General features: G+C 34.8%; 2 protein-coding genes across 3 annotated transcripts in view; one reads left to right on the top strand and one right to left on the bottom strand.

Annotated features, from left to right (window-relative positions):
- The window catches only part of B4GALT6 (beta-1,4-galactosyltransferase 6), a 62,171-nt gene that overhangs the window by 12,096 nt on the left and 22,654 nt on the right, over positions 1–27,421 (top strand). The window contains exons 2-9 of one of the 2 annotated variants that reach the window (XM_053972689.1): positions 3,739–3,855; positions 4,210–4,323; positions 8,442–8,566; positions 9,100–9,216; positions 10,028–10,215; positions 12,366–12,488; positions 13,269–13,370; positions 14,632–18,222. In XM_053972689.1, coding sequence (XP_053828664.1) covers positions 3,739–3,855; positions 4,210–4,323; positions 8,442–8,566; positions 9,100–9,216; positions 10,028–10,215; positions 12,366–12,488; positions 13,269–13,370; positions 14,632–14,779 — 1,034 coding nt within the window. In that variant the 3' untranslated portion in view covers positions 14,780–18,222. Of the gene's footprint in view, positions 1–3,738; positions 3,856–4,209; positions 4,324–8,441; positions 8,567–9,099; positions 9,217–10,027; positions 10,216–12,365; positions 12,489–13,268; positions 13,371–14,631; positions 18,223–27,421 lie in introns of those variants that run through there. The other variant, XR_008436158.1, reaches the window with a different exon arrangement.
- Positions 19,403–25,890, bottom strand: LOC128804691 (transthyretin-like). Its single transcript, XM_053972718.1, has 4 exons — positions 25,757–25,890; positions 23,903–24,033; positions 21,230–21,365; positions 19,403–19,575 (listed from the first exon to the last, which is right to left on the bottom strand). Exons 1-4 carry the CDS (start codon positions 25,823–25,825, stop codon positions 19,468–19,470), a joined length of 444 nt encoding a protein of 147 aa, XP_053828693.1. The 5' UTR covers positions 25,826–25,890; the 3' UTR covers positions 19,403–19,467.

The following is a 27,421-nucleotide window of genomic DNA, read 5'->3' as shown; positions in this document are numbered from 1 at the left end:
TATTCCTCCTGCATTCCCTGTGGTTGCTTCCTCCTACTTTATTATTTTTGCATTTGATTTTTTTCACAGGAGGTCCTTGTTCATCCATGCAGGCCTCCTCTCATTTTACCTGTTTCCATAGTCATTGTGATGGATCTCTCGTAAGATTGAAGATTGAATTGAAGATTATCCCTGAATATTACGCAGCTTTCTTGCCCCTACCTTCACTTGAGGGCTTTATCCCACGGGACTTCACCACACAGATATTTGAAGAGGCCAAAGTCTGCTCTCTTGAAGTCCAGGGTTGTGAGCTTTCTTTTGCATCTTCCTGCCCCGTGGATCCTGAACTCCACCATCTCATGATCTCTGCAGCCAAGGCTGCCTTTGATCTTCATATCCCCAGTGAACCCCTCCTCCTTTGTAAGTATGAGATTCTGCAGATCACTTCCCCTCACTGACTCTGGCACTTGTGGCAGGAAGTTGCCATCAGGGCACACCAGGAACCTTCTGCAGTTTTACCTGGCTGCCTTGGGCAGTCAGTCATCCCCCACCCCACTGGAGAAAAGCTCTGTTTCTCTGTTGCTGTTTTGGCCTGTGTGGGTTGAATACTTTGTTGCTGTTGCTGCTGGTTGATGTGATGCGTGAACTGCAATCTTTGTTACAGGTCTTTGCCAACAAACCTGTGTCAGTAGATGAGATTTATTTTTAGGACTAAATTAGTATCTTTGATTTTTTGTCTGATGTTTTAGCTTCTGACTTAATTAATTGGCTGCTCAAGCATCTGCTGCTACCTAATCAGCTGCTGAATGATAGTGGAATAAACTGAGCAGATCTGTACTCCTTGTAACTGTGATTGTGCTGGAGAGCCAGGTAGTGGGGAAAAAGACTGCCCAGAAAGGAGAATGTTTAATTCCTGATGTGTTTGTGTAGAGTTGGATAGTGAGTTGACAAGCAGCTCAGCAAGAGAGAGGAGGTAGACTACAGGAATTACTTGATAAAAACATGACAAGGTTGAATCTTCCTGGCAGAAAGAGCAGCTCTTGCATACTTAAGCCAAGGTGGCAGCAGACTTTACCTGGCTGGATTTTTTTTCAATTGTCTTTTCACGATGTCTATTCTTGAAACAAATGCCTTTTCTAACTTTCACAAAGGTCTTGTGTGTTTGTTCGAGTTTTGTCCTCCTTGTCAGAAGGGGTAAGTACTTCACTAATGGGAAGAAATAGGTGCTTTTGCAGAAAATCTTGCTTTTCCAAGGTTCATGTCTACATTATCTGGACTGCAAAAACATTTCCCATAAAAATTGAGACCATTTACATGGCCTCTTGGTTTTGTTGTGGACTTGTTTGAAAATTCTTACTCTCAGTTCTTTACTATATCAGGTTACTAAGACTTTTGCCCTTCTTGTTGTTTCCTCTATCTCACTTCAGGGGAGTGAGCAAGCAACTGGGTGGGGACTTAGCAGTTAGCCATATCAATTTACCACACCTGGTTTATGTGAATTGAGATTATCCTTCCATAAACCTGCTGAAAGCTCTATAGACCTTCTGCAGAGTTAAAAATTCAAGTGACTTTAGCTTTTGGTATCACATTAAAAAGAAGAATAAAGCACACAGTCTTCCAGAGATTGGCTCTGAAATCAGTATTTACTAACGGATTTATATTAAAAAAACCACTTTATTTTATTGTTGGAATAAGAAGATATTGAAGAGAAGAGCTGTACCTATGAGAGAAAAAAAAACTTATTTGGGGGAAAAGATTATACCAATTTAAAATATATTAAAGTTTGAAGAAAGAAAATTTTTGTTAGTTAAGAATTTTTGTCCTATTTGAAAGGCAAATATACACATGGTTTTACTTTCAGGAAAACCTTGAACTTTGAAATTGTTTGTTTGAGGGTAAATAATTGTTCTTGGAGGAACAGATCAAATTGCCTTTATTTTGATTCCAAGAAGAGAAGGTTTCTTGAGTAGGTAGCTTCATATATGAATTCACGAATTGTACAGATTCCTTGAAATGCTTAGTAAAGATACCCTAAAAATCCTGGTATCTGAATGGAAAACTACAAATGGAATGAAACAATTGGAACCACAGTGTGTTACTTTATGTGAATTGGGTTAAAATTTTGAGAAGTTTTTGTGTAAGGAAATCTGATTGTTATCTGTTGTCTTGGGATCCTGGTAAGAATCTTTCTTCTGGGATTTCCTACCTGTTGACAGGCCAAGGTTGTACCTTTTTTGTTTTGTTTTGCTTCTGTTTAGGTGGCCAGAAAGTGTTGAGACAACTTGAGGATTCTAGCAGCTGAGTAACTTTTACATTTATGTAAACTCTTGTTAACACACGCAGTTAGTCATGTTGGCCAAGGGTTTGAGAATTACATGCCATGCATGGCACCTGGCATGTTCAGAGCCTCTCTTTTAGCTGTCAATATTCCTTGTTTTAATGAGTTCTTTGAATACCAGGACAACCCCCCATTCATTTATTTAAAAATGAAGACATTATTGTAGGACTTTAAAATACTATTCCTTGGAAGATTATGCTGATGTGTTTATCTCTGTAGGTGTTGGTAGTATTGTTTGCTATTGTAGTGGAATTAATCACTGTGTTTTCTTCTGCAAATGCCCCCAGTCCCTTATACACAGCTCTCTGTAGCTCTGGACTCTCTGTGTCGGGCTATAAGTTATTGGTTGATCTGGAGTTACTTGTGGCATGCCACTGGTGCTGGGTCATCTGATGGAGTTCCTGTGATCATTTTCTATCTTCTCTTTAATCTCTTTACTTATTTTTCATCTCTGGTATGTTTAGTTCTTCCTTCCAAAGATGCAGAGCATTTTTTTGTTGTTAGGGTAGTTACTAGTTACAGGTAGCCAAATATCCCCCAGACAACTGGGTGCTTAATGTAGGTGAAGTGACAGATGATCCCTTTGACCCTCTTTGCTGCCTTCTGTAAAGGAATTTGTCCTTCCCTTTGCAATATTTTTTTAGCTCTTTGAGTTCTTGGTAGACATTTGCTCACTCAGATATAAATGCAGCTTCAATTCTACCTTACTAACTTCTGTTGAATACAAAGAAATGTCTTGAGATCATATCTGGGGCTTTGGGTGCATGATTGAGACAGAGAACTATTTCATGCTGTTGTTAGTGAGTCACTTAATTACTCAGAATGTTGATTTACTCACCCTTGATGTCTATAATAAATATTTCATGTATAATTATAAAACATTAATACTTTGAGATTGGCAGAGATTTGTAACAGTTGTATAACAAAGCAGCTGTTTGGAGTGAATGAATAACAGTACATTTTGTCTGGAAGTTGTGTTAACCAGTGTGTTAAAAAGGGACCATTATGTGGGTCTAAAAGATTTTCTAGACTTTTTTGTCCTATATTTCAGTGATGTTTTTGTAGCTCTATATAGGAGACATGTGTCTACATATGAAATTGTTTTTATTGGTAAACTAAATTTTCTTGTCACTCTCAGTTGCTTTTTGTTACTTAAAGAGAAATGAAAGCGTCATATAAAATGTCTATTGACAGTCTGTAGTTTTTGTGTTTGAATAGAGCCATGGTTATGAATCTATTTTATTCTTTTCTGTTGTTGCTGTTAGGTTTCACTGTGTGGGCCTTCATCTCAAAAAATTACTGTTCACTGACCATAGATTCAGACACAGTAAAAAATGTTGACTGCATTGTAGATGTATGTTAGAATAATTTGGAAATACATTATTTTAATACAAATTCAAAATTGCTTTTTGTTTTATCAGCAAACACATATCTCTTTATGGTGCAAGCTCGTGGTATAATGTTGAGAGAAAATGTGAAAACAATAGGACACATGATAAGATTGTACACTAACAAAAATACTACACTGAATGGCACAGGTAAGAATATTTCTTATTTAATTTTTAAAAGACTTTTTTTTTTATTTTAAAAAAAGCCAATCATTAATGACATAGCTTGATTATGAAAACTTAGACCCAAATCCTACTTCTCTGAAATTGGAGTCTAGTTCAAATAGTTAATATTTATCCATTCACTTCAGTAGGAAATATTTGTATTAGCTGTAACAATGATACTTGTATTTAATTATTATTCCTCTAGAGCAATAAAATGCTTTTTAAATCATGCTGCTAGCAATTTGTTAACTAAAAATTAATGCTCTCACCTGCATGGTGATATGTTACAGTTTCAGTGGGTAACATAGCTTTTTACAAAAATCAATTCTTCTTTTTAAGATTATCCTGAAGGAAACAATTCTAGTGACTATGTTGCTCAAACAACAATGTATCTTCCAGAGAATTTCACCTATTCTCCTTACCAGCCTTGTCCAGAGAAGCTGCCTTACATGAGTAAGTTTTAAACTGAACCTAATGTTTATCTAGTAAATTAAATTGTATTTTAAACAAAACAGAGTTATTTTAATATAAAAGATAATTGTAAGGAGTCTAAGTATATAACAGAAATTAATGAATAAAGCACGTCTGATAATGCACAATGATGCTTAGCAGAAGTTTGCCTGTAACTGATGTGTTACTGAAGTTTTGGTCTCTTTACTAATCAACTTTACTAATTTAAAATCAAATAATTGAACTACTGATTTGTAAGAGAGAAAATTTCACATAGTTTCTGAAGTCGTTTGTGATGCATTGCAGAATTCTAGCCTCTTGTCTTTTAGACACCTGACTTAATCTGTGGGCTGTCATTCAGCATGAGCAAATAATTAAACATCTAATATAGCAGTTCAAATTCATATAATAGCAAAAAATGAATCTGGCAGCTGAATTGAATTCTGATCAATTTTTCTTCAAAGAAAATGAGTGGATTTTATTAGGATAATCTAGATTCCATTATAACTTTTTTAAATCTCAACTGATTTTATCTGTTGAAGAAAACAGAAACAGTGCGTTTCTTTTCAGTAATGTCAGATTCTAAACTTTGTTTTATATTTTAAATATGCAGATATGGAGCCAAAAGTATAGATCAGTTGTTGTTGCTTATGAAACTAAATCATACAGAAAACTGTCTTAAGCCAGGTGGTAATTAGCCCCATGGTGTGATAATATCTTTATTTCCACCTCTTTCCCTCCACACATAGGGTTTGACTTTCAAAATCACATTTTTATATATTGAGCATCTAAACTAATAAAACTAAATTATTTCAATAGTAAAATTTTTAGCTACTTTTGGAAAAATAAAAAAGTTCAACAAATGCCAAATCTGGATAATCAGAGAAACAAGATGTGTTGATTTTGCTGATTGAAAAATGCATATAAATTAGTATTTTTAATGTCACTTTCAAGGGATCTGGTAGTTGGAATTCTATCAGATTAGTTCAAAACTAAGTAATTCTACCAGTAATTTCTCTATAGATCTCCTTGTTGCTGCTCTCCTTTTACCATCTTTTTTTGGTGGTGGTGTGTTTTGTTTTTTTTTTTTTTTTTTGGTTAGCAGTTGCTCTGTATTTCTTCTATCCTGTTTAATTCAATAGAGAAATAATAATTTTGATAGAAAATTAATTTACTGGATAAGTCGCTTTTCGACAAAGGGATGTGTTTCCCTTTTTGATTTCTATGTATGACATTTTAATCATCATCTCTCTTTCTAATTATAAGCTAAATAAAACATCTCTGAAGATCTTTTAATTTAATGAAACGTTGTAGGAAGTGTGAGATAGCCAGGAAAGAGAGTCTGGAATCGTGTGTACTTTGACATGCTTAATTAGTCTAAGGTTATTATAGAAGTCAACTTTTCTTCTTTGCATCACCTTGTCAAATTTATATCATGAAAGGGGCATGGTAAAGTCATATTTGCTCCCAAGTACATATGCTCTTAAAATAGGAACAGCTATTGCCTTTTTTGTGTGACTCACTACAACAGGTTATAACCTACCAGCTGAGCAGTGCTGTTGTAATTGTTAAGCAAAACACCTCTTCTTTGAGGTGGAAGCAGTGCAAGAATTTGTCTGTCATTTCCTTTGTATATAAACTGAAAATCCCAACCTTTCTAGACTGCATAATTTCTAAAGCTCTTGTCATTCTTGAATTTTTTACACCGTAGACTGTCTTTAATTTGATTTCTTTCTAAAGCATCATAACTGGCTTAAATCCTGGTTACAAAACAAGTTTGTTTTGGAAAACTTATCTTTTTTTCACATAGCAGCAGTTAATGCAATCCAGGATGAGATTTTCTATTTTTGTACAATTACATTGCATTGGCTCATATTAATATGCAATCCATTATAAACTGTAAAACTATCTTTCTGCATACAGCAGCATAGCCTGGTATTGCTTGTTTTGTTGTGCATGCTTCATTTTTTCCTTCAGTAACAAACCATCTTTTATTATTTTAAATTAATTTTACTTTATTGGTTTCTGTATCTATCTCATTTGTTGAATAGTTTTCTTCTGGTTTTCTTCTTCAAAATGTTTTTTGCTTTCTCAACTTTCTTATTTTGGGGGTTGTATAAATATGTTTTGTTGCAGGCTGCTAGACACTGATGGAACTAGTGAATAATAAGCCCAGAGATGTTATTTACAGAGATGCTTTCTCCTGCCCCCCACCAGTGACAGAGGAAAAAAATGCTGATTTCTATTCACTCATCTCCTGTGTGCTTTTGATAGTACCAATACTTCAGGTTTTACTATAGCTTCTTTTTAAACATTCTAGATGGAATTTCATCATGTCCCATGGAGTTAGAAGCACTTTTATCTAAAGGCTTTATCTAAATTCTGTTCTAACATTTGAGTTTTTTTCTAATTTAAACTCTGTAATCATCTGATCACATCTGAACTTTTCTCAGAATACTGAGGTATCTGAATCACATCATGTGCTATTTCCTTCCCTTTCTGGTGGAGTAATTGACCTTTATTTATCTTTATTTTCCTTTTAGATTCTGTATTTGAACTGAAAGGCTCTTGTTGCTTTTCTGTCTCTTGGTAGTTGAAATTGATTTTTTTAATTTAGTTTTTAATTTTTTAAAATTTATTTTGTACGTTTATATACTAGTCCTTTGTTGATTGACCTTGATTCTGTATTTCATAGCATTTTTTTTTTGGGTTATTGAAGAGTTTCAGACTAAACCATTATGGTAATCTAAGCTTATTTGTAAATAATTATTTTTATTAGTATCTATCTATACAGTTTTTTTAGCAACTGCCAGGTTTCTTTTTTTCCTAAAATAAGTAAATATGGGTTTCTTTAAATCTTCTCTTGAAATAGCTCCATAGTGTACTGTTATTGATAATTTTCCACCTATGATTTTACATTAAAAAAAGTTACCTTCATTTGCAAGTAGTACTATATTTAATCATATCCCAAACTAAAATAGCTCTTGCAGTATCTTCTTCCTTCTTCTGAAAATGATAATTATTCCTAGTATGTTCAAAATTGTCAGTATTTTCAAAATACTAACTAGTCAATTTGGTGACACAAATAATCTGTTTGGTACAAATAGGATCTTTTGCATATGGACACATGAGAGAAAATGGGAGTGATTTTTGGGCTGACTTTAAACCATACCTCACGATGATACTTAACTTTGTAGACAAAAATAAGAAGAATATTTTATGGTGTTTGTCAGTAAGTTCTTGCAAGATTTTTATGTGATGATTTAGAGTGTAGTAGTTGCTGAAGAACAACTTGAGCTTCTGGTTAATGAGCATTACATTAGTCTTCTCCCCAGATTGCCTTGATTCTTTCTATTGCTTTTGAGGGTATTTACTATGAATCATTATTTCCAGTTTAGAACTTTTTACTCATGCATAAGCTAATGACTGACAACTTTCAGCTGTCAACTAATGTTAATATTTTCTTATAGTAGGTACTGACATGATTTTTTTCAAATCATATTGTGGTCTTTATTCAATAACTTCCTGAGTATTATTCTTCTGCAAATGCTTTTCCCATTGGGGTCATTAGTTCTACCAATGGTAATTCTCAAATCCAGCCCACTGCTATGAATTGGTTTGAAGCAAATCGTGGTGAATTAGTGGATGAAGACTCTACATCAAATGTGCATATCATCTAAAATCTAAATTGAGGAAGTTTGTTGAGTGTAGTGATGATACATTTTCCTTTAATGTGGAAGTGGAGCAGGAAGGGACACAGACTTTGAGTAAAGGTTCAGTAGTACAGATGATGTAGAATTGTTAACAGTGGCACTTGAAATGAAAGGCAACCCAAATTTTCTATAAGAGATGCAGAATTCAAATTACTTTGGTTTTTCTGTGTCCTTTGAGATGAGTATTTTGTTTATCAGTTTTATTGAAGGAAGGTTTGTTTTTGGAAACACTAAAACTTCATTCTGTAAGAATTAAATATTAGGAAGATAGTATAAATTGTTTCTTTTTTCCTATAGGTAGTGTAACTACGAATTTCTGATGCCATTTGTCCATTGTATTCCTTGTAGCATTAGGTCAATTTTCATAATTGAAATTAATATATAAGTTTTTTTTTTCCCTCTCTTTAGGAGGCCTTATTGATGTTAATATGAGTGAAATTAGTTTTGATGAAATTCAACGACTGTTTTCAAAAGATTTAGACATTAAACCAGGAGGACACTGGAAACCAAATGACTGTAAGCCACGGTGGAAGGTTAGATGCTGATTTTCTGTTTTATTTTTTCTTGTTGGTATATAAGAATAATTAACCATTGCAAGCACTCAGTCTTTGGTGCTACATATGTAGTATCTTATAGTATTTGTAGTATGCCATCTGTGCTCAAGAAGAAACTTCAGCTAGGAGAAAAATTTGAAATGGATCATCAAGAACTTTTAAAGGTTCATTAGGTGTAGTAACTAAACATTTTATTATATGGATTCAGATTTGTCCTATGAGTCTGTTGCTTGAAGTATAACTAGAAGCAAGTGAATATAAAAGGAAAATCTTATTTACGTTTTACTCAAAACTTTTTTCTTAATTATTTGAGCAAATTTTCAGCACACTTTCCTAGGGGGAGCCATGATGTAAAACACTGAGCCAATTTAAATGTAAAAGTTGAAAAGCCACAGGAAACATGATCTGTTTTGAAAAATCAAAGTTTTAAAATGCTTACATAATAGCATTAGGTTCATTAGGTTAATAGCATTAGGTTAAACCTATTAGCATAGTTTTTTCTCTTCCTGAAGGTGGCTATCCTTATTCCTTTTCGGAATCGTCATGAGCATCTTCCAATTTTTTTCCGTCATCTGATACCTATGTTGCAGAAGCAGCGGCTGGAATTCGCCTTCTATGTTGTTGAACAGGTAACAGCATGTACTTGAAAAGTGACTTTCAAGATTCCTTACTAAAAGGGATTTGATATTCTTACCAAGATTTGGATGAATCCAGAATTTAAAAATTGTTACTCTACTCTTCTACTCCTTTAAAGGAAAAAGGAAAGGTCTGTTTTCATTCCTCAGCTTGAGCAGTGGCCAGATACATGATGCTTTTCTTCAAATATAAGCTGATATTTTGTAGGTAATGAGATGGCCTCTTAGAATCTATTGTAGTTGTAAGTTTTCAAGGCATAAAAGTAGGTCAGCAGCAGTGTTCCTCATGGCTCAGTTCCAGGGCCTTACATTCAGTGGATGCAGGAGCCGAATACACCATCAGCAAGTTCCTGATGATATCCAGCTGGGAGGTTGTGTTTGACTTTTAAAGGATGGGATGCCTTGCAGAGGGTTCTAGATAAATTGGAGCACTGGGCAGTGATTAATGGGATGAAATGTAATAAGTCAAAATGTTTGACTCTGCACCTAGGATGGAATAAAGCCAGGCACAAGTGTAAACTTGGGAGAGGAGTGCCTGGAGAGCAGCCCTGCACAAAGGGAACTGGGGGTGCTGCTTGGCAGCAGGGGCCAGGCTCACTCCTGGCCCACAGGAGTCAGCAATGCCCTTGCAGCCAGGAGGGCAAACCCCATCCTTGGGTGCAGCCAACCCAGTATGAGCTGCTGGTCAAAAGAGGCATCATTATCAATTTTTGTGTGTGTGTGTGTTAAAATATGTTTTTCTCATAGAACGGCAATTTTTGTCTCTTCTTATTTTTACAACGTCTCCTTTGTTTTCTGTGTGAAGACAGGTACGCAACCTTTTAATCGTGCAATGCTCTTTAATGTTGGCTTCAAAGAGGCTATGAAGGATGCTGTCTGGGACTGCATAATATTCCATGATGTGGATCACTTACCTGAAAATGACAGAAATTACTATGGATGTGGAGAAATGCCACGCCATTTTGCAGCAAAGCTGGACAAGTACATGTACATGTAAGTAAATAGTTTTATTCACATTATTTCTTAAATACTCAGAAATATTTAAAAGTATGAATTTTGTGACACTATAGATACAGTAGGTGAAAACAACAATGCAGCCTCCTACTATGCTATTTACAGAGATGAATAGTTAATAAAATAAAGATTTAAATTTAATTTCTACATTTGATATGTTAACTAATTAGAAGATATTATTTAAGATTTTCAGTGTTGTGCTTGTTGCAGTGAGGTTGATCTCAAAAAAAGAAGCCTTTGTATATCAAGGGGGAAAAAGTTACCTAACTTAATAGAAATGTTTTCTGGCTACATAAACACTTGTGCTGGCTTTTACAAAAGAAAAGCCAGTCTTTATTTTCTGATAAATGTACACTTTTATTTCTGTTTTGTACTGCTTTTTCAACTGAAGATTTCTTGCTGCTAGACCATTTTGTATATTGTCTCTCAGTCTCTGTTGACATTTGGTGAATGTAGTGGGACCTGCAGTTTTCTTACCTCTTTCTCTTCTGTCAGTTTACATTAATGATGTGTCACTTGCTTCTTAACACTCTGCTATCTCATGGCATTCTTGGAATCACTTCACAGAAAGCTGTAGCTTATTGCTTGCTACATGTATGTATTTGCTATCCTGAACTTTATTTGTGAAATTAATCAACTTAACAACCTGGTCAGCTAACAGATGAAAAGCAATGCCTTGAAACCATGGCTCTGTGTCTGGACTTCAGGTTGTCAACCAATCAGCCGTTAAATGTTTAAAGATTTCATGTGTGTTTAAAAATAACTAAATTAGCACCTATGAATAAATAAGAGATTTCATATATCTTTGTATGTACTTATAAAGCACTTTAAGCATTTATATAATGTCTAAATAGGTGAGTATTTACAAAATTGATAAATTTTGTATAAACAAAATCAGATTTATAAAATAAAAAATAAAACAAACCTCAAAAAGTCCCATTAATCGTCATATTCCAGTTGGTTTTGGTTGGTGGTCTGGTTTTGGGTTGGCAATGTTTTTTTGTTGGTTATTTTGGAGATGTGTATGTGGGGTTTTTTGAGAGGCAGGAGGGGGGTTAAAACACTTGCTCTTTCAGTTACATGTTGAAAGGCAAATATAATTGCAACATTCTCCACATGCTATTAAGATTTGGTTGAATCCTGTGTTTCCACAGAGATCTGAAATTACATGATTGTCTATTTCTATTTTCTTTCCCCCTTCATTCTGGAGTTATTCAGTGTTGCAATTGTGTCCTAAGCAATGGTAAATCTTTTTGTAGATGTTCTTAACTCCTTGAAGGTTCCAGATTTGGAAGGGTCTCCTGAGAGACTTTTGTTTTATGAAATTGTGTGCTGCTTCTGAAAGAAAGTTACTTTACTGTAGCAGCTTCTGGGTTAAGGATGCAAGTTAATATTGATGGAAGTAAATATAGATACTTAAAACATTTAAGTTTTTTTTAGATTGACAGTGTCTGGAGGACTGGAAATCACATTGTCTGGGGCATAGTGTGTTATATGGATAGGCTGTTCATGTTGGCCAACTGCTTATTTCTTAATTATATGTGTTAGCAAATACAGTGGCATACTGACAGGAAAGCCTGTAGATCCTTTTGATTCAAAAGTTTATCTTTTAAAAAATGGATTTTTTTTTTTAAATCAGCATGCCATTCACTGTTAATATGTACTGTTAAACTGCTTCTCTCAAGTTTTAACAGGTCTGTAGAATGTAGCCATAAATTAAAATTATTTAATTGATTCATTACTGATTTGTAGTTTTTTTGTTGATTAGAGAGATTTTTTCAGTTGAGTAGTGTCAAGATAAATAGTTTGAGGTCTTCACACTTCAGCTGTGGGTCTAAATCAGCCATCTGAAATACCTGGTATACTTTTGTTTCATATGTGTGGTACTAATTGCAGCTACAGTTTAGGAGCACCTTTTATGGAAATCAGACACTATACTGCAAACCTTTTTTTCAGCCTGGTGTATGTTACTTAATGCTGGCAATCTGTGAATCAGTTTCCCTTAGTGAATACATTCAGCCTCTGATCATGTCCTTGGGGGGTCTTGCTTTTTTGGAAAGGTATTATTCAAAGAGAGGACTACCTATCAAAATTCAGCTAACAATACAGAATTTGTCTTTTGTTTCCAGCCTTCCATACAATGAGTTCTTTGGTGGTGTAAGTGGCCTGACAGTGGAACAGTTCAAGAAGATCAATGGTTTTCCAAATGCCTTTTGGGGATGGGGTGGAGAAGATGATGATCTTTGGAACAGGTGAGCTTGGAGTGCTTAGATCTCTCTGTACCATCCACTCTTTGAGACCAATTAGGTGCTTTTTTTTCTGTCACTTGTTACATTTTTGTAATTTATTTTAAATGGACAAATTCTACAGAGTTTGCTTCAGAAATATCAGAATATACCATTTGAAGGAATAAGTATGATGTTATTTTTTCTTGGCCTGGGGACAACTAGTAGGTTTTTAAGAGCTAGGTCTTGTAACAGCAGGTATAACAACAGCTAACCATACTAAGCATATTGCATCACTCTTACTGTTAGCATTATGAAACACCATCCCACAGACATGTAGTGTAAGCATGAGTTTCATATCTTAGGGGCAGTGTTTGAGAGAGAGGTTAATTTGTGAATATATTAATAGTCCCAGACTGGACAGCAGACAGCCCTTCTCATGGCATTACCAACTGCTCAGTGAATGAGTCTAAGCTGTTCTAACAGAGCTGTTGAAAGTGTCTGCTTTTATCATTTAAAAGATAAAGCTTTTAAATGATGAGCTAGTTTTTATACTTTTTTCTTGCTATTTTCATGCTTTTATGCTGGAGCAAGCAGGAAATATTAATTAGGAAATTATTATTATTATTTTGCCAGCTTTTTTAGTTGTTGGGTTTAGAGTGTTGTGGGTTTTTTTTAGGAAGGGAATGTCAATGAACATAAAGACTTAGCTTTAAAGTATTTGATGTGTATTTTTCACTTTTGCTTTACCTTGTATGACAAGTAGTAAGAAGATGTTTTTACAAATGTGTATGTGTTATACTGCAGAGTTCAATATGCTGGATACAATGTAACAAGACCAGAAGGCGATTTAGGGAAGTACAAATCCATTCCTCATCATCACAGAGGTGAAGTCCAGTTTTTAGGACGGTAAGAAAAACAAAGAAATATTCAAATACTGCAGCTAAAGATGTAAAATTTTTTTCTTGCATCCACACATATGAATAAAGTCAGTTCTTATCAGTGTTATTTCCTCTTTGGTGCTAAAATTTGTATTTTCTTAAACACGTTATATTTGCTGTTCAGATATTTTTTGCTAAACTAAATTAGACTAAATTTGTGTGTCAGAAGATATTATCATCATGACCTTTGATCCATAATGTTGTTGTTCCATAATAGTTTGGGCATTAGTTCTGGCAGGGCTCCATTAGTTGGCTATTTTGGATATTTTGCAAAAGGAAGCAGTGCAGCTAGGGCAAAGGACTCCTGCATGAAAACTGACTTTAAAACTCCTCAAGGATTGCTTTCTTCCCTTGTATTTAATTCTTTTCTGAGATACAGGTCTTCTCATTTCCTGCATACATTGATTTAAACCTTTTCTTTTGGGGTCCCTTTCTTTTGCTACAAAAATACAAAACACTTAAACTGGCCAGTAGGTTCTGGCTGACCTGGAATGGAATAGAAACCAGAATGCAGCAGATGAGCTACACATAAAATTTAGAAGGTGAAGCACAAAATAAAGGGTTTATGATATGTGTTTTCAGGTAACTAGAAATACTCCCCCTCAATTCTGTCATCAGTGGATGTCTTTTTTGGGAACATATCTTCTCTTTTATTCATAGTTTTGAATTATGAATAAAATTATAGACATGCATAGTAAAGATTAGTAAATCTGTTATAGGAAACTAAAATATATATATGGATAATCTGGGGGAGGGGAACTTTTTTTTTAATCACCTCAAATTTAGATGTTTGCAAATTCAGGAGTCTCAAGAGTGAAACGAAAATAATTTCAGACATTTAAATGTATCATGAAGAATAGTGAAGATTCCTAAATCTTCCCTGAACTCCTTGTTTGAATGTTATAGCAAAAGAACATGAAGAAACTGAATAATCTTTGAAAATCTATTTAGTTTGTGACCACAAAATGTTTACTTATTGAATGCTTCCTTTGTTATTTAGTCTTAATGTTAACTTGTATATGTGACCATTTCTAATTGTATTAAAAATCTTGAAAAGCTTGCTTTTAAACCTAAGGTAGGTTATTTGGTAATTTCAAGGGTCTGAAAAGTAGTTTCATAATTTAAGGTATACTTGAAAATTAAATTACTGTCACAGTATCATGTTTAACATCAACTGAATTGTTTCTTGCAAATCTTTCTCATATTTCTTCTCCTAACTCCTTCTGCAGATACAAACTTCTGAGGTATTCCAGAGAACGTCAGTATATTGATGGGTTGAACAATTTAGTATATACTCCTAAAATATTTGTCAGTAGATTGTATAAAAATATAACTGTTAATCTCCTACCAGAACTTGCTCCTGTTAGAGACTATTGATGGAAGTGGAATGGCAAGATATCCTACCAGAATAAACTTTTAACACTGGAAGCTACTGATAAACACTGTAAAACAAAACAAAACCAACAAACAACAGCTTAGAATTAGAGTTTTTTGACCAACTGATGATGCATATTTGGGATGAGAAGTGATTGTATGTACCATGCGTTTTGATCTGAAAGAAAAGCCAGCAGCTACCACTCAGATGTTTACAGCATGAGACTACTATTCAAGCCTTCATTCTTCACACTCTCTATCTTAACTACTCAACTAAATAAACTGCAGAAAACAGACTTGTAGCTTCTCTGGAAGTAAGGACAGAGGCCTCTTCCAGGAATTTTTATACTAAACTGCCCCTCCTCATATTTAAATGAATGCTTTTGTTTCTTTTTAAAATGTGTTTTGTAAATATGTGATGTAAATTAACGTGTGTACATTGCTTTTCAATTGTTCAATATTTTATGCTTCAGTATGTATTTGAGTGTGTTCTTGTTTGAATTCTATAGGAATGTTTATATTAGCATGAAAGAACAAGTGTAAAATGTAAGTATGCTTATAAAAAGGTTATACCTTATGTGAAATGAAGGAAATATTAATTGTTGGCCAGCTATGACTGTAAACTGTTATACTAGTTTTGAGCTCTAGGCCTTCTGCATATCTATTTAGAAAAATCAAATTCTTATATGAGCCTGCTAGAAAGAAAGCTTTTGATTTTATTTATTGCCAGCAAAATTGTATGATACCCTGCCTGCCATCTGAATCGTATTTATATGCATATTGCATGTGTATTACAGAAAATCTTGCAGTTGTTGCATATTATGATCTACAGGAACTCTTAACTGTTTCCAAGTGTGCCACTAGTGTCAATGTCAGGGATTTTAATGCCTAAAATGATGTGTCTGGGTGCGTACAGTATTTTGGTATTGTTCTCTTTTTTTTTTGGTTTTTTTTTTTTTAATTCTAGTAAACAGCACTTTTATTCCTCCAAAATCAGAAGAGCCAAAAATGTGTCTTCATTGGAAGAATATTAAAGTTAGATTTTAAGAGACTAATAAAACATAATTCTGATAGTTCAAATGCTTGCAGTGTGGGATTCTCAGAAGCACAGTGTTGGTCTCACTGTTCTGCTGATGAGGATGTTAATGACATAAGCAGAACAGAAAGCAGGCCAATCTCAAGTGCTTTTTAAAATCCCACTCGGAATATATTATTCAATATAGCTATTTAAGGGCCTATTCTGGTAGAGTGCTGAGTGCTTCTATGATGCACTGAGGATCCTCAAGTCGATGACTGTGAATGAGATTGAGGTTGCACAGTCCCACTAAGGATAGGTCCTGTCTGTTTCTCTGTTTTTAATAGGTGTTAAATGTATGAGTAACTAGCCTCTTTCCTTATCTTCTTATTTTCTTTTTTGCTTGTAATGTTATGCTACCTAAAAGTATCCCACTGCTAAGCATTATTATCTTTCCTAATATTTTTTTACATCCCTTGTTAATACAACGGAAAAGGACCAGGTCATTTATTTTCTATGTTAATGCAAATATAGTGACAAAGATATACTCAACTGTTTTGTTTGTCACAGTTACTCAACTCTTTAGGAACCAAAGACTGACTTCTGCTCCCATAAAGGATGGAAAGCAGTATATATAATAAGGATTGTTTATCCATAGAGTGTTCTGTAAGAGTGTTGACAAAGAATCCTAACTTTAAGTCTTTACTATATGTTGTTTTCCTGAATTGCTGCCACAGATGATGTGGTGCTTTGTGTATTTTATTTTGTTTGCCATAAACACCTTTTATTTCTTTGGCATCCCAGCAGCAAATTTTGCCCTTAGTCATCCTTCAGTAACGTTATGAGCTTAGCTATAGGCATCCCAAATATTTAGTAGAAATATTATTATTTCATTTAGTAGCTGAGAACAATTGTAAGGGATATTTTATACCATACTGGAATTACCTTAATATCTACCAGTTAATCTAATATGCTTTAGGAATGATGTAATACAATGAAAATAACTAGAAGCATAAAGTGAAGAAAACATCCTTCAAAAGCATGCTTAAGTGGTTTACTCACCTCCTGATTGATTTTTCTATAACTGGGTGTATAGAACATTCTGAAGCATATGGAGAAAGGTGAGATAATACACTGTATGAACAATTATATCCTCAAAATAAAATTAGTCTTATTTCATAGCAGACTAATACAGTTCTTTAAGAGCAGTTGAATAAAATTTTAAATCCCTCATGTAATTTTGAAGTGATTTCTGATTTCAGTACAGGTTTACCTACAATTTCACACCTACAATTATGAAACATCCTTTGGTACTGTAGGTCTGTACTGTTTTCTGAAGCATGCTTTTGTTCCCATGTCTTAGGCATTCTGTGAAATCTATGTGCAATTAAAAAAAATCTAATGCATATATATGCATATATACTTACATATATACATACTATATTACACATATGCTGTGGCTGAACTAAAATAACTTTACAGCTTAAAGTGATTGATCATGTATGGTCCTAGAAAACTGTGAATTAAACCAGTATGTGAATGGATTGTGACATATAGCTGAGTTCTAAAAAAGTTTGCATTTTGGTGCCCCAAAATGATGGATGTTAAATTATTAATTGTTGACCAACACTCTTCTCTAAATACCTTTTATCACTTTGTTGGGAAGTTTTAGAAGTTGCCATCTTAAATTACATCAAAATAGTATTTGTATACTACCTGTTTGAACTCAGTACTCTTCTGTAGTGAATTTTAAAATAGACAGTGCCTTCAAACAAAATAAATACAATGCAGAACTAAGAGTTGTGCACATTCCTTTTGGTAATTTCATGGTTCTTGAAACATGTAGAGACAAGCCAATCACATTGGCTTTTGTATTGCTGACAAGGCAAATAAGGGATGTCTTCAAGGAGTGAACATGGAAGGAGAAGAATAGAGTATTTTACAAGATTCTGAAGGTCTTGCAAATTAGCAAGTAAAAGCATTACAGAAATATTAAGAGTAGAATCTGGTTAATATGCTAAGATACTCTCAAGCCCATTTTCTATATTTCAAATTTAAGTAGGAGAATATGAAATATAAAGTCAATTTTGCAAATAGATGGTGTATTGAAAAGCAAGTGCAAAATGTCCTTTTTCTTGGATCTTGCCACTCTATTTTTCTATCGTTATGTTTACTGATTGTTGTAGTGGGTTACTAATGAGCCAGCTGTTTAAAAAAATTAAAAGGATCCATTGCATATCAGCAAGCGGAAGTGTACTTAAGATTATTTTATTTGTAGAGGTATGTAAGATAGGCTTAATGAAAAAATGCACTGAAACAAATGCTGGGAATTTCCTGTGTACTATCATAGTTTTGGGTTTTTTTGTTGTTCATGAAAATGTTTGTACTTTTTTATCATTGTCTTTTATGAAATATAATGTTCTAAAGATTGTGTTGGTTTGTTTATTCTGAGATTCTGTGGAAAAGATATTATCTTTGTGTTTTGTTTCTAGACAAATTGCTCATTTTTCTAGTGCTCAGTACCCCAAAGTAACAGCAAAAAGAAAGAACACACCTGTCGAAATTCATCAGGTTAGGCTGTGATGGGATCAAGACTTAGGGTAGCAGGGTGTTTTCCCTTTTTTTGTATTTATAGGCTTTCAGCTTTTAGTTTTATTAGGCTAAGTGACTCAACCTTTTTGCATACTTTTCCAAGACAGGGTTGCTATTCTGTTGAATCCCTAATGGTTCTTCCCTATATAGGAATTACTAAAATGGGAATAGAAGGATTCATCCATATTTCTGCTGGCATTAAATAGGAAACTGATTTTCTCAGGATTCATCAGTTATCCTTATTTTTATTTGCATTTTACAGCTATTATGAAAATGTCTGATTGTTTGAGGTATGCAAGTAATTCTGGGGAGTAGCTTAACTTGGGACAATATTTGCAGAATTTTCTGCAAATACATGTATAAGCTTCTTCAGGCATGTTTGAGTGATATACTTTTCTGAAACACAGGCTTCTGCTCTGTCCTTGAAAATGTCACCAGTTATGATATATTGGAAAACAGGAAAGAAGGCATTTTAAGTATGTGTAGCCTGCTTAGCATCTTTAGATGCTGTTCTACCATGCTCTCACCTTTACCTGCTTTCACTTCTATGTCTCCAAAATCAGAATTGAGAGGTGAGTTTATCTGATAATTATGTGGGGCCCCGAGTAAGTAATCCCATGTGACTTCATCTGTTGTAGACTTCATTAATAAAGCATAAGAGATGGTAGTGGTGGATTGTATTTTCTATCTGCTTGCTTTTTGTGAGACACCTTTCATAGAGCTTTTGTTCAATTCCTTTGCAAGGAGAAATTTAGTTTACCAACATCATGAAGACTGGTTTATTCTCAGAGTCCCCATAATGAAATTTCAATACATTTTTTCCTGAGGTTAATGTGTTTTTATCAAATCCTAAACTTTTACTCAGAGGGGCAATACTGACAATACAGAAATGCAGAATACTTTTATTCAAAGGAGTATTTGAAAACAAAGTCAATACACTTTCTTCCTAAAGCTAACAAAGTGAATAAAAAACTTAATGATTTACTATGAAATCTAAAGCTGTCGATACATTCAGATACTAAGTTCTTATCATTTATGGAAATTTTAATTTACACAACTGAATTTTCATGCCTAATGTCAGCTTCTATTCCACTGGCTCACTAACTACAGCTGTGGTTGAGTAAGAGAAGGGACTGAGTACAACAGCAATCTTGTAATGCCGATTACCAGCATCATTAGCTGTGAACACCACCTGTAAAAAGAAAAAACAAATATGAGACAAAATGAGGAGTGATCTCTAGATAAAAGCCTAGATGGAGCCATTGTGATCATTGTATGTAACTTCACATGAAACTTCAGAAATATTCTCACTCTGAAGTGTAACAGCTTGTAACAGTTTTTCTGTTGGTTAAATACCCTTTATTAAATGTATAAATGTCACATTATTTAAGACTTTATTCAATTTATTTATTATCCAAATTGGCATTTCCTTGTTGGTATTCATAAATAGCAACAAGACTTTTTTTCTTGTTTCCTTATGAAGGTCTTCTGTGAACCCCATTGATTTTCTTTATTTAAAAAAAAAAAAAAACCCATTTGCCCATTCTTTCAAGAGTTGGAATGTTTTTGTTGCTCTTACCATGCTCTGTACTTCAGGGAACAGAATTAAACAGTGCTACACTAGCTATCATTAGGACAGAGTATAAAACAATGAGTTCCTTAAGTTCTGATTCAAAATCTGGTAGTTAGAGAAGGACTGCATTAGTTATGTGGCCACAGCATGCTAATAACCTTACATATGAATGATTTATCACAGCCCTATTAGCATCTCCCTGACCAGCACATCCTGTCCTTTGATTTCTCACTCCACATAATACATTATTTTGTGTTGTGAGATGAGAGGTGTCAGCTTTTAAAATAGACAGTTTAATAGCATTCTGTGATGCACAGCTTGTGCTCCTTTCAACATTAATAAAAAAGATGAATATTAAACAACCAGTGAACTGAGCAAAATGTGTTCCCTACTGAGGCTTATTTTTAAGAAGGCTCTTGCACTGTAGATTAAATTAATTTCCAGTCAACCATTATCTTGATATACAATCAATTTGCTTGCATCCTGTAAATCTTCCCTTTTTTATTTCAGTTCCCACAGAAGGCAAGGCTATCTAGCATTAACCTTCATTATTGTTTAGTGTAAGAAAGTCATATTTCATTTGTTTTAGGAAGACAAAGAATTTCATCCAGGTGTTTGCCACCTTTTCTTCATAGAGATAGGGAACAGTAAGCAGATCTGTCACAATCTAATAAAAAGCCGCTGCTACTGGAAGGTCATAGGAAAGTAGTAATGCTCTTGAGGGGAAGGAGACAGTCCCCAAATCCTTCAGCAGTACCTGATTTGGAACATGTTTCTCTAACCAGTTTGTCCCATGTGAATTAAAGAGGCATGTTGTACATTTTTTTTTCTGTTGTAAACTGGGGCTCCAGGCATCCAGAACATAGTACATACTTTTGTTTCTATAAAAATCTAAATTATGAACTTTGTAGCCATACAAATGTTGTCTCTAAAAGACAAATCAATGCTTTTCCCAGGGGACTTCACAGACTACTCCACTTGTCCTTCAAACACTTAGAATAATCACAAAAACAATCATGGACTTAAGTAGAGGTAGAAGGATTGAAAACCTCTCCATAAATAATGCATCTAGGAGATTTGTGGGGGAGCTAGTAACTATGTTCTGTCATGACTATGTTCCTACAAAGCTTTGAGACTTTGGATTTAAAGTGTTAATGTGAAAATATTTTAAAGTGAGAATTAAATTCAACATACACAGTTAGTAACTGAAGTCCACACATATTAAGTATCTTTATTCTTTGCAACTGAAGTAGAGGAAAAAAGGAATACTCACATCAGCATGGTGGTAGAAGGGATTCAAGCCCAGACTCTTCCAGTAAGAGGCTGTATCAAGCTCAAGCTTGTATAACCCTGCTACAAATTGTTCTTTAGTTGTAAGCTCTGGGAGGCCTCCTTTGTCATTGGTTTGTCTGTGTAATGGTAGAAGAACACACTTTTATAGCTTGGTTAAAAGCCCGAGAAATATGCAGATTTTAGCAATTGAACTTGAGTGGTGTGTGGCTTAAGTAATAGGATGAATACTTCTATTGATCTGGAATGGCTTATGTCCATCTGTATTATGGATGCCTCAGAGCTTATCTTGGCATTTGCTACTTCCACAGTGACCACAGCAGATGGCTGCCTGCCATCTCACTAACTCTGCATGGTTTGGGGGCAAGCCAAAAACTGGCATTATTGTTCATAGATTCTTGGCAGAGTCTTGGAGTTCAATTAAATGAACCCACTCAGAGGGAAAATTTCACCACTGTTGTAAGCAACGTGGAAGCTCTATGATGCACTCACTGTGTAACTAAGTAGGGTCAACTTTCCTGATTTTTCCATGGGTCTCTTTCTTATTAAATGTATTGAGTTCTTTTATCAGTGTAAATATTGTTTACAGTTGACTATTAGAAATTTGAGATCTGCTATTTGAAATGACCGTAGGTCAGCTAGCAGGGTAGCCTCATGGAATTTTTTGTGGTTTGCATTGGCCTCAACAAGCAGGCAGTTTTGTTTGATTTGAAGATATTATCAGTGTTATCTAAAGCCCTAGTACTGGCTTGAAACCACACATCTTTGAACACCAACCCATTTGGGGGTCCAGAAGCAATATTGAATGCTGTCTTTCAGACATGTCTCTTTTTTGAAACACCTTTCTGTGAAATAAATTTTATAATACTAGGGGTTTTCATATTGGGTAGTTTATCCACAAATAACAGAGCTGCCAGTACCTGATTTTGGTATGTAAAGACCACTGTCTTTTGTTCTAGTTGTCAATTTTTTTCTGAACATATTTTATTCAAATTGCATGCAGAGAAAAATAATGTAATTGTGTAATGCATTACTTAGGACTTGTTTTTTCCATGTAGCTTAGAAAATAAAGTCTAGAATGCCATTTATATCTTACAAAATGCTCCATAGTCAGTTATCAGAAGTTTTATATCTGTTCAATTGTCTCTTTTTTTCTTTGTCATAGATTGATCATTGCTAGGTTCCTTCTCTAATAAGCTTTTTCAGATAATACCAAATGCATTGATTGAGAACATTTGTTACAGGACCTCTTGCTAGCATTCAATTATTTACAAATTATCAAGGCAGGAGAGTTGATTTAGCATTAGCATGACTTTTGCTTACCTTATCTTGAGGTTACTTTGTTCCTTGTTTCAAATGTTAAACGTGTTTTTAAGACTTCAACATCCAGCTGCTATGAGTATCTTTATATAGAGTCTTTAAGCTCAGAAATGAAGATAAGTGAACTGAACCCTCTTACTGGAAAATTTCACGCATTTACAGTGATACAATATGTGTGAAATTGTCTTCTTACTTGAGGGAGTGAGGCAATTTAAGCCGGACAACATGAATAGATTGTTTTCCCCACATTGTACAAGGATGTGTGGCCTTCACTGTACCTGTATTTTTGAAGGACACATGAGAGTTGTGTGTGCTGGCCCACTGCTCCGTGACGCCAAAGAGGCGTATGAATAGTTTCTGCAGAAATTTCTAGAAATACATCTGAGTCCGGGATTCCACTGTTGAAATTCATGGGCTATGCCAGCTTTAGCCCTTGAGAGCCCATTCTCACTAATTTTTTAAGGTGTAATAGACTGTTGGCATCCCTGGAAAGATCTCAGGTGAGACTTTGCAACTATCATGAGGAGCTTATTGTGGAAGTGGAATATTGCTTGGTGAATAAAGAATGCTCATTCTGTGTATCCCCTAAGAATTTTTCCAATTTAATTTCAGGCTATACTTTAAGTAAAAAATTGCTTTTTATATTTTTTAAGTGTTAATATATACTAAAATAGAGGACAATTTTAAAAAATCATCTGCATCGTAAATTCTACAACTATGTTTTTCAAAAGACATGGCAATGTTTATATATCTGGAGATTTGTTTTTATTATTTGAGGTATGATTGCTTCTCTGTGGGGGAGAAGGTGAGAAAGATTTATCCCCAAATTTTCTCCTTTTGGCTAAGTCTTTTATCTTGAAGAAAAGAAGGCTATCAAATATGATGTGGTATATGTTCAAAACTATTTCTTTTTAAAACTGTGGTGTTGTAAGAAATGAAAATCCATTTAGAAAGATGAAAAATGGCCAATAAAGGTAGAATTCTCAACAAGAGTCTTGGTTTCAAAATGTAAGAGTCTATGTGACTCTTCTGGTAACAATGCAGCAGTTCATTGCTGAGTACATAAAGGTAATATAGACTTTTGCAATGAAACTAAAGTGATGACTGAGTTAAAGGATAGCTTAAAATACTTTCTTGTGTTCATAAGATTTATAAAGCGCTATAAACCATTTTTTTAGTTGAAACTACAGTACATTTAGAAGACAGTCTGCAGCAAGTTAATTCAATTGTATGTTATCTTTGGGCAAAAGAGACATCTCACTTCAGAGAATGTGGAACTGCTCTTTCAACTATTTGGCCTTTCCCATCTTTCACTCATTATTTTAGTGTGACTTACTTTGAATTTAACAGTTCCCAAGACCCATCTGCAGCTTCTTTATATAATTTAACTGCAACATTTGGAGCTGGACTTCCTCGGACGGAATCCACAACTTTTACAAAAAGAGGATGCTTGGCATCAAGAGGGTCCTGCAATAGGAAGAGAGAATTTTTATGTTGCAAGAAGGGTAAGTGACATTGCATCATAAAACAGTAAGGAATATTATTCTTCAGATCCACAATAGAAACCATATTTTCCACAAGAATATTGCTGTGTACTGAGGAAACATAAGCTGAAGCTTTCTGGGGGTTGAATATGGTAGAGCCAGGAAGGAAGACTTCAGGAGCTGTTTGGCATGTAGCCATGTAGACCAAGGAGGCACTGCAGCTGTGAGACCACATTTCTATTTTTTTCTTTGGCACGGCTTAGCTACACATCATCTCCAGCATGAAGTTGTAACTAAATTGTGGCCTCAACAGGAAATAATTACATCCTCAAAGGTAGTAGGAATGTTTAAATATCTGCCAACTCTTCCCCTGTATTTTGGACTGACAATTTGAGCACAACTTTCTGGATTTGAGAGCCTCTGATACCTTGTTGCCATAGAGTTACCTCTGTTGCCACAGAGTTACAGTTCTACTGTAAACATGATAAGACCACATACTGACTCTCTCCTAACAGCATATTGAATCAGATTTGTCAACCCTGGCAGCTACACAAGGACAGGAGAGGAAAACTTTCCTTCAAATACAGGATAGCTATAGTTTCATCCCAATATATTCATCACAAGTAGTGATTATGGCCTGATGTTTTACCTTTTCAAAAACAGAGTTGAATCAGGGCTTTGACCTTAGCTAATTCTGCAGATGAAGAGTGAGAAAATAGATCTTTGTAGAATGTGCTAATCAGGGATGATCTCAAAATAGTAGTCACTGATACCCATTTAATCATTGTAAAATGAGTTGTGATGTAGATGGTTAAAAATTGAGAGCCCTCTCTTTCATGCCCTCTTACAATCTGGGAATGTTCCATGGGCCAGGAACCCTGTCTAGTACCATAGCAATGTATCAGCATGTACCTATACTGCCTGTATGCCCAGATTCCTCATGCTCCCTTTCTGGAATGCAGGGGCTCCTCACTGGTGTTACTCGTGAGGCCTTGGCAAGAAGGGCTGCACTGCCACCGCTGATTTTCCTGACTTTTACACCCTGGGAACTCAATGAAAGTCTAATTCCTCAACAATGTTAGTTAGGTATTATTTTCCCAAAGATCAGAGTTGAGAGGAAAAATGAATAGTTGAGGAGAGAGAGACAAGGCTGTTGTAGGAGAATTTCAGGCTGAAGCACCTGAGTCTTTAGCTTGCTCTCCTGGGATAAATGAGCCCTCTGGAAGAAGAATCCTGATTTAGCTCTATTCTTTACTTACATGGGATTAAGCTGTAATGGGTAGAGCAGTAAGGCAGAAGTCTAGAGAAGGCCTTTCTCCAGCATGGGTTTTGCAACAGGAGATGAAATTCCTCGTGACACAGCTTATTCATTATGTTATGAATGCTCAAGGTTTTTTGTCTAGTGAATACGATAGTTTTTTCTTTCTTGTTTTACATTGTTTTTCATGTAGTTGCTGTGTCTAATGACAAGTGCTACTTCTCTACCCATAAAGTCCTCTCACTAATCGCTAGAGAAAGAGAAAGAAGGACCAGAAAAGAGCAGCAGCAGAGAAGTACAGTCAGTACATACTGTAAAATCAAAATTAGAATTAAAAAAATTGAATATTCTATTTTTTTTTTTTTTCTTAGACAAAATAAAAAACAGTTAAAGAAAAAAATTGGGACTGCATCAGTAGAAGGATTTCAGTGCTGAGACACTTACTTACCAATGGTGAAGCTTCGGAGCAAAGTGCCAGGCCAGCTAAGAAAACTAGAAATACAGAATGAAAAGCCATTTTGCCTACCACTAAGAAGTCTGTGTCAGCAAGCAGAAAATGGTGGGAGCTGTGATTTTTATATCAAGACCTCTGACATGGAGCTACTTATCAGAAAATCCCAATGACTTTCAACACGTAGATTCATACTATTTACTTAGTAAACAATGAGAAAATAAGTAACCCATACAAACATGAACCTTGTCTGTGAAAATAAGTCTTTTCTATCCTTGTCTGTGGAAACATTGTGAACATTGGCTAGTTCAACTACCGTGTCAATTGTCTTGGAAGATATGTCTATTCTGTATTTTTCTCTTTTTATTGAGGAATAATGCTGTATTGACCTCATATAACTGAGAGAAATACAAATTTTATGTCAACTCAGCAATTTCAGTGAGAAATTCTCTGTGGTTATGGCTTGGTTTAACTGAGTCACCCATGCTGATATATTAAGAGATTTCTCTCTGTGTTGCTTCCCTCCCCACCTCTAATAAAAGATAGGTGCATAATCTGTGGCCTACTTCGTTATCTTGCTCATTCCCTAGGAAGAAAAATATATTACTTTTGGTTTTCAGCATGGCATCAAGATGCCTACACACCAACTTCTGAAGCACATTTTGACAGTATTTTGTGTCTCTTGTCCCTTAGATTCAGTAAAAGCTCAGGACTTTCCCCCTCTAACTGCAAGTCAACTCCTCCCAGAAGCATCATTGATGCTGGTTCAGTTGAGGGAAATTCAACTTTGTCTTTCTGATCTTTGGTCAGACATATGTACATACACTCTTTTTCTCGGTTTATTCTCTCATCAGATGGATGACTACAAGCAGAGTAGTTTTTTTTCTCTTAGTTTAGTTTTTTTTTCCGAGTATATCTATATGGGCAAATTTAAGTCCTATTTTGAGGGCTTAGCATAACACATTTCAAATGAAACCCACCCGTTTTCAAGCTTCAGGAATATCAGGATCCCATGAAATCTCCATACTTTATGATGGGTGCTGTTTTGAAACTGCACTGCTTACAAGAGTTGTGTAACTATGCTAGCATCTAGAAATCTGTGAAAAAGTAACCAGTGAAACATTAAAAGCAAGCTTTTGTAACTTGTGAATTCACTTGCCATGCCATCACCCCAGCAGGCTCTGGGTATAAACTCCAAGGTCAGTGGCAAATGAGTGCTGCAGGTTTCTGGCTGGCATGATTTCAGTTTCTTTCTCTCTAATTTATGTAATCCAGTTAAAACCAATTCCTCTCCTTCAGGATATTGTAAATACAATAGGCCATAGGTTTACAGAAATCACTGCTAAAGCCCTCAAAGTTTTTAGTTAGGTTATCAGCAACTTTATTTGAATCACAGTCACTCAAAGCTTACCTTTTTCCTATTTCTAAAAATATGAGGAGAATATTAAGATGACGCTTCTCTTTTTGGACTTCTTTTAAGTGATGGCTATAGATTTGACTTATTAGGGATTTAACTGGAATCCACCTATACAGGGTAGCCAGCTGTGTGATGTCAAATAATTACTTTAATCAAAGATGTTTAAAAAAGTGCTTATTGAAATTACTTCAGTACTTCTTAGATTGATTGAGCAGCCAACTTTCCTCTTGAAACATCAACATGTT

Source organism: Vidua macroura, chromosome 1 (genome assembly GCF_024509145.1).
Source record: "Vidua macroura isolate BioBank_ID:100142 chromosome 1, ASM2450914v1, whole genome shotgun sequence".
Taxonomy (NCBI): Eukaryota; Metazoa; Chordata; class Aves; order Passeriformes; family Viduidae; genus Vidua; species Vidua macroura.
Note: the sequence above shows the minus strand (reverse complement) of the source record. Positions and strands in the feature narration are given on the sequence as shown.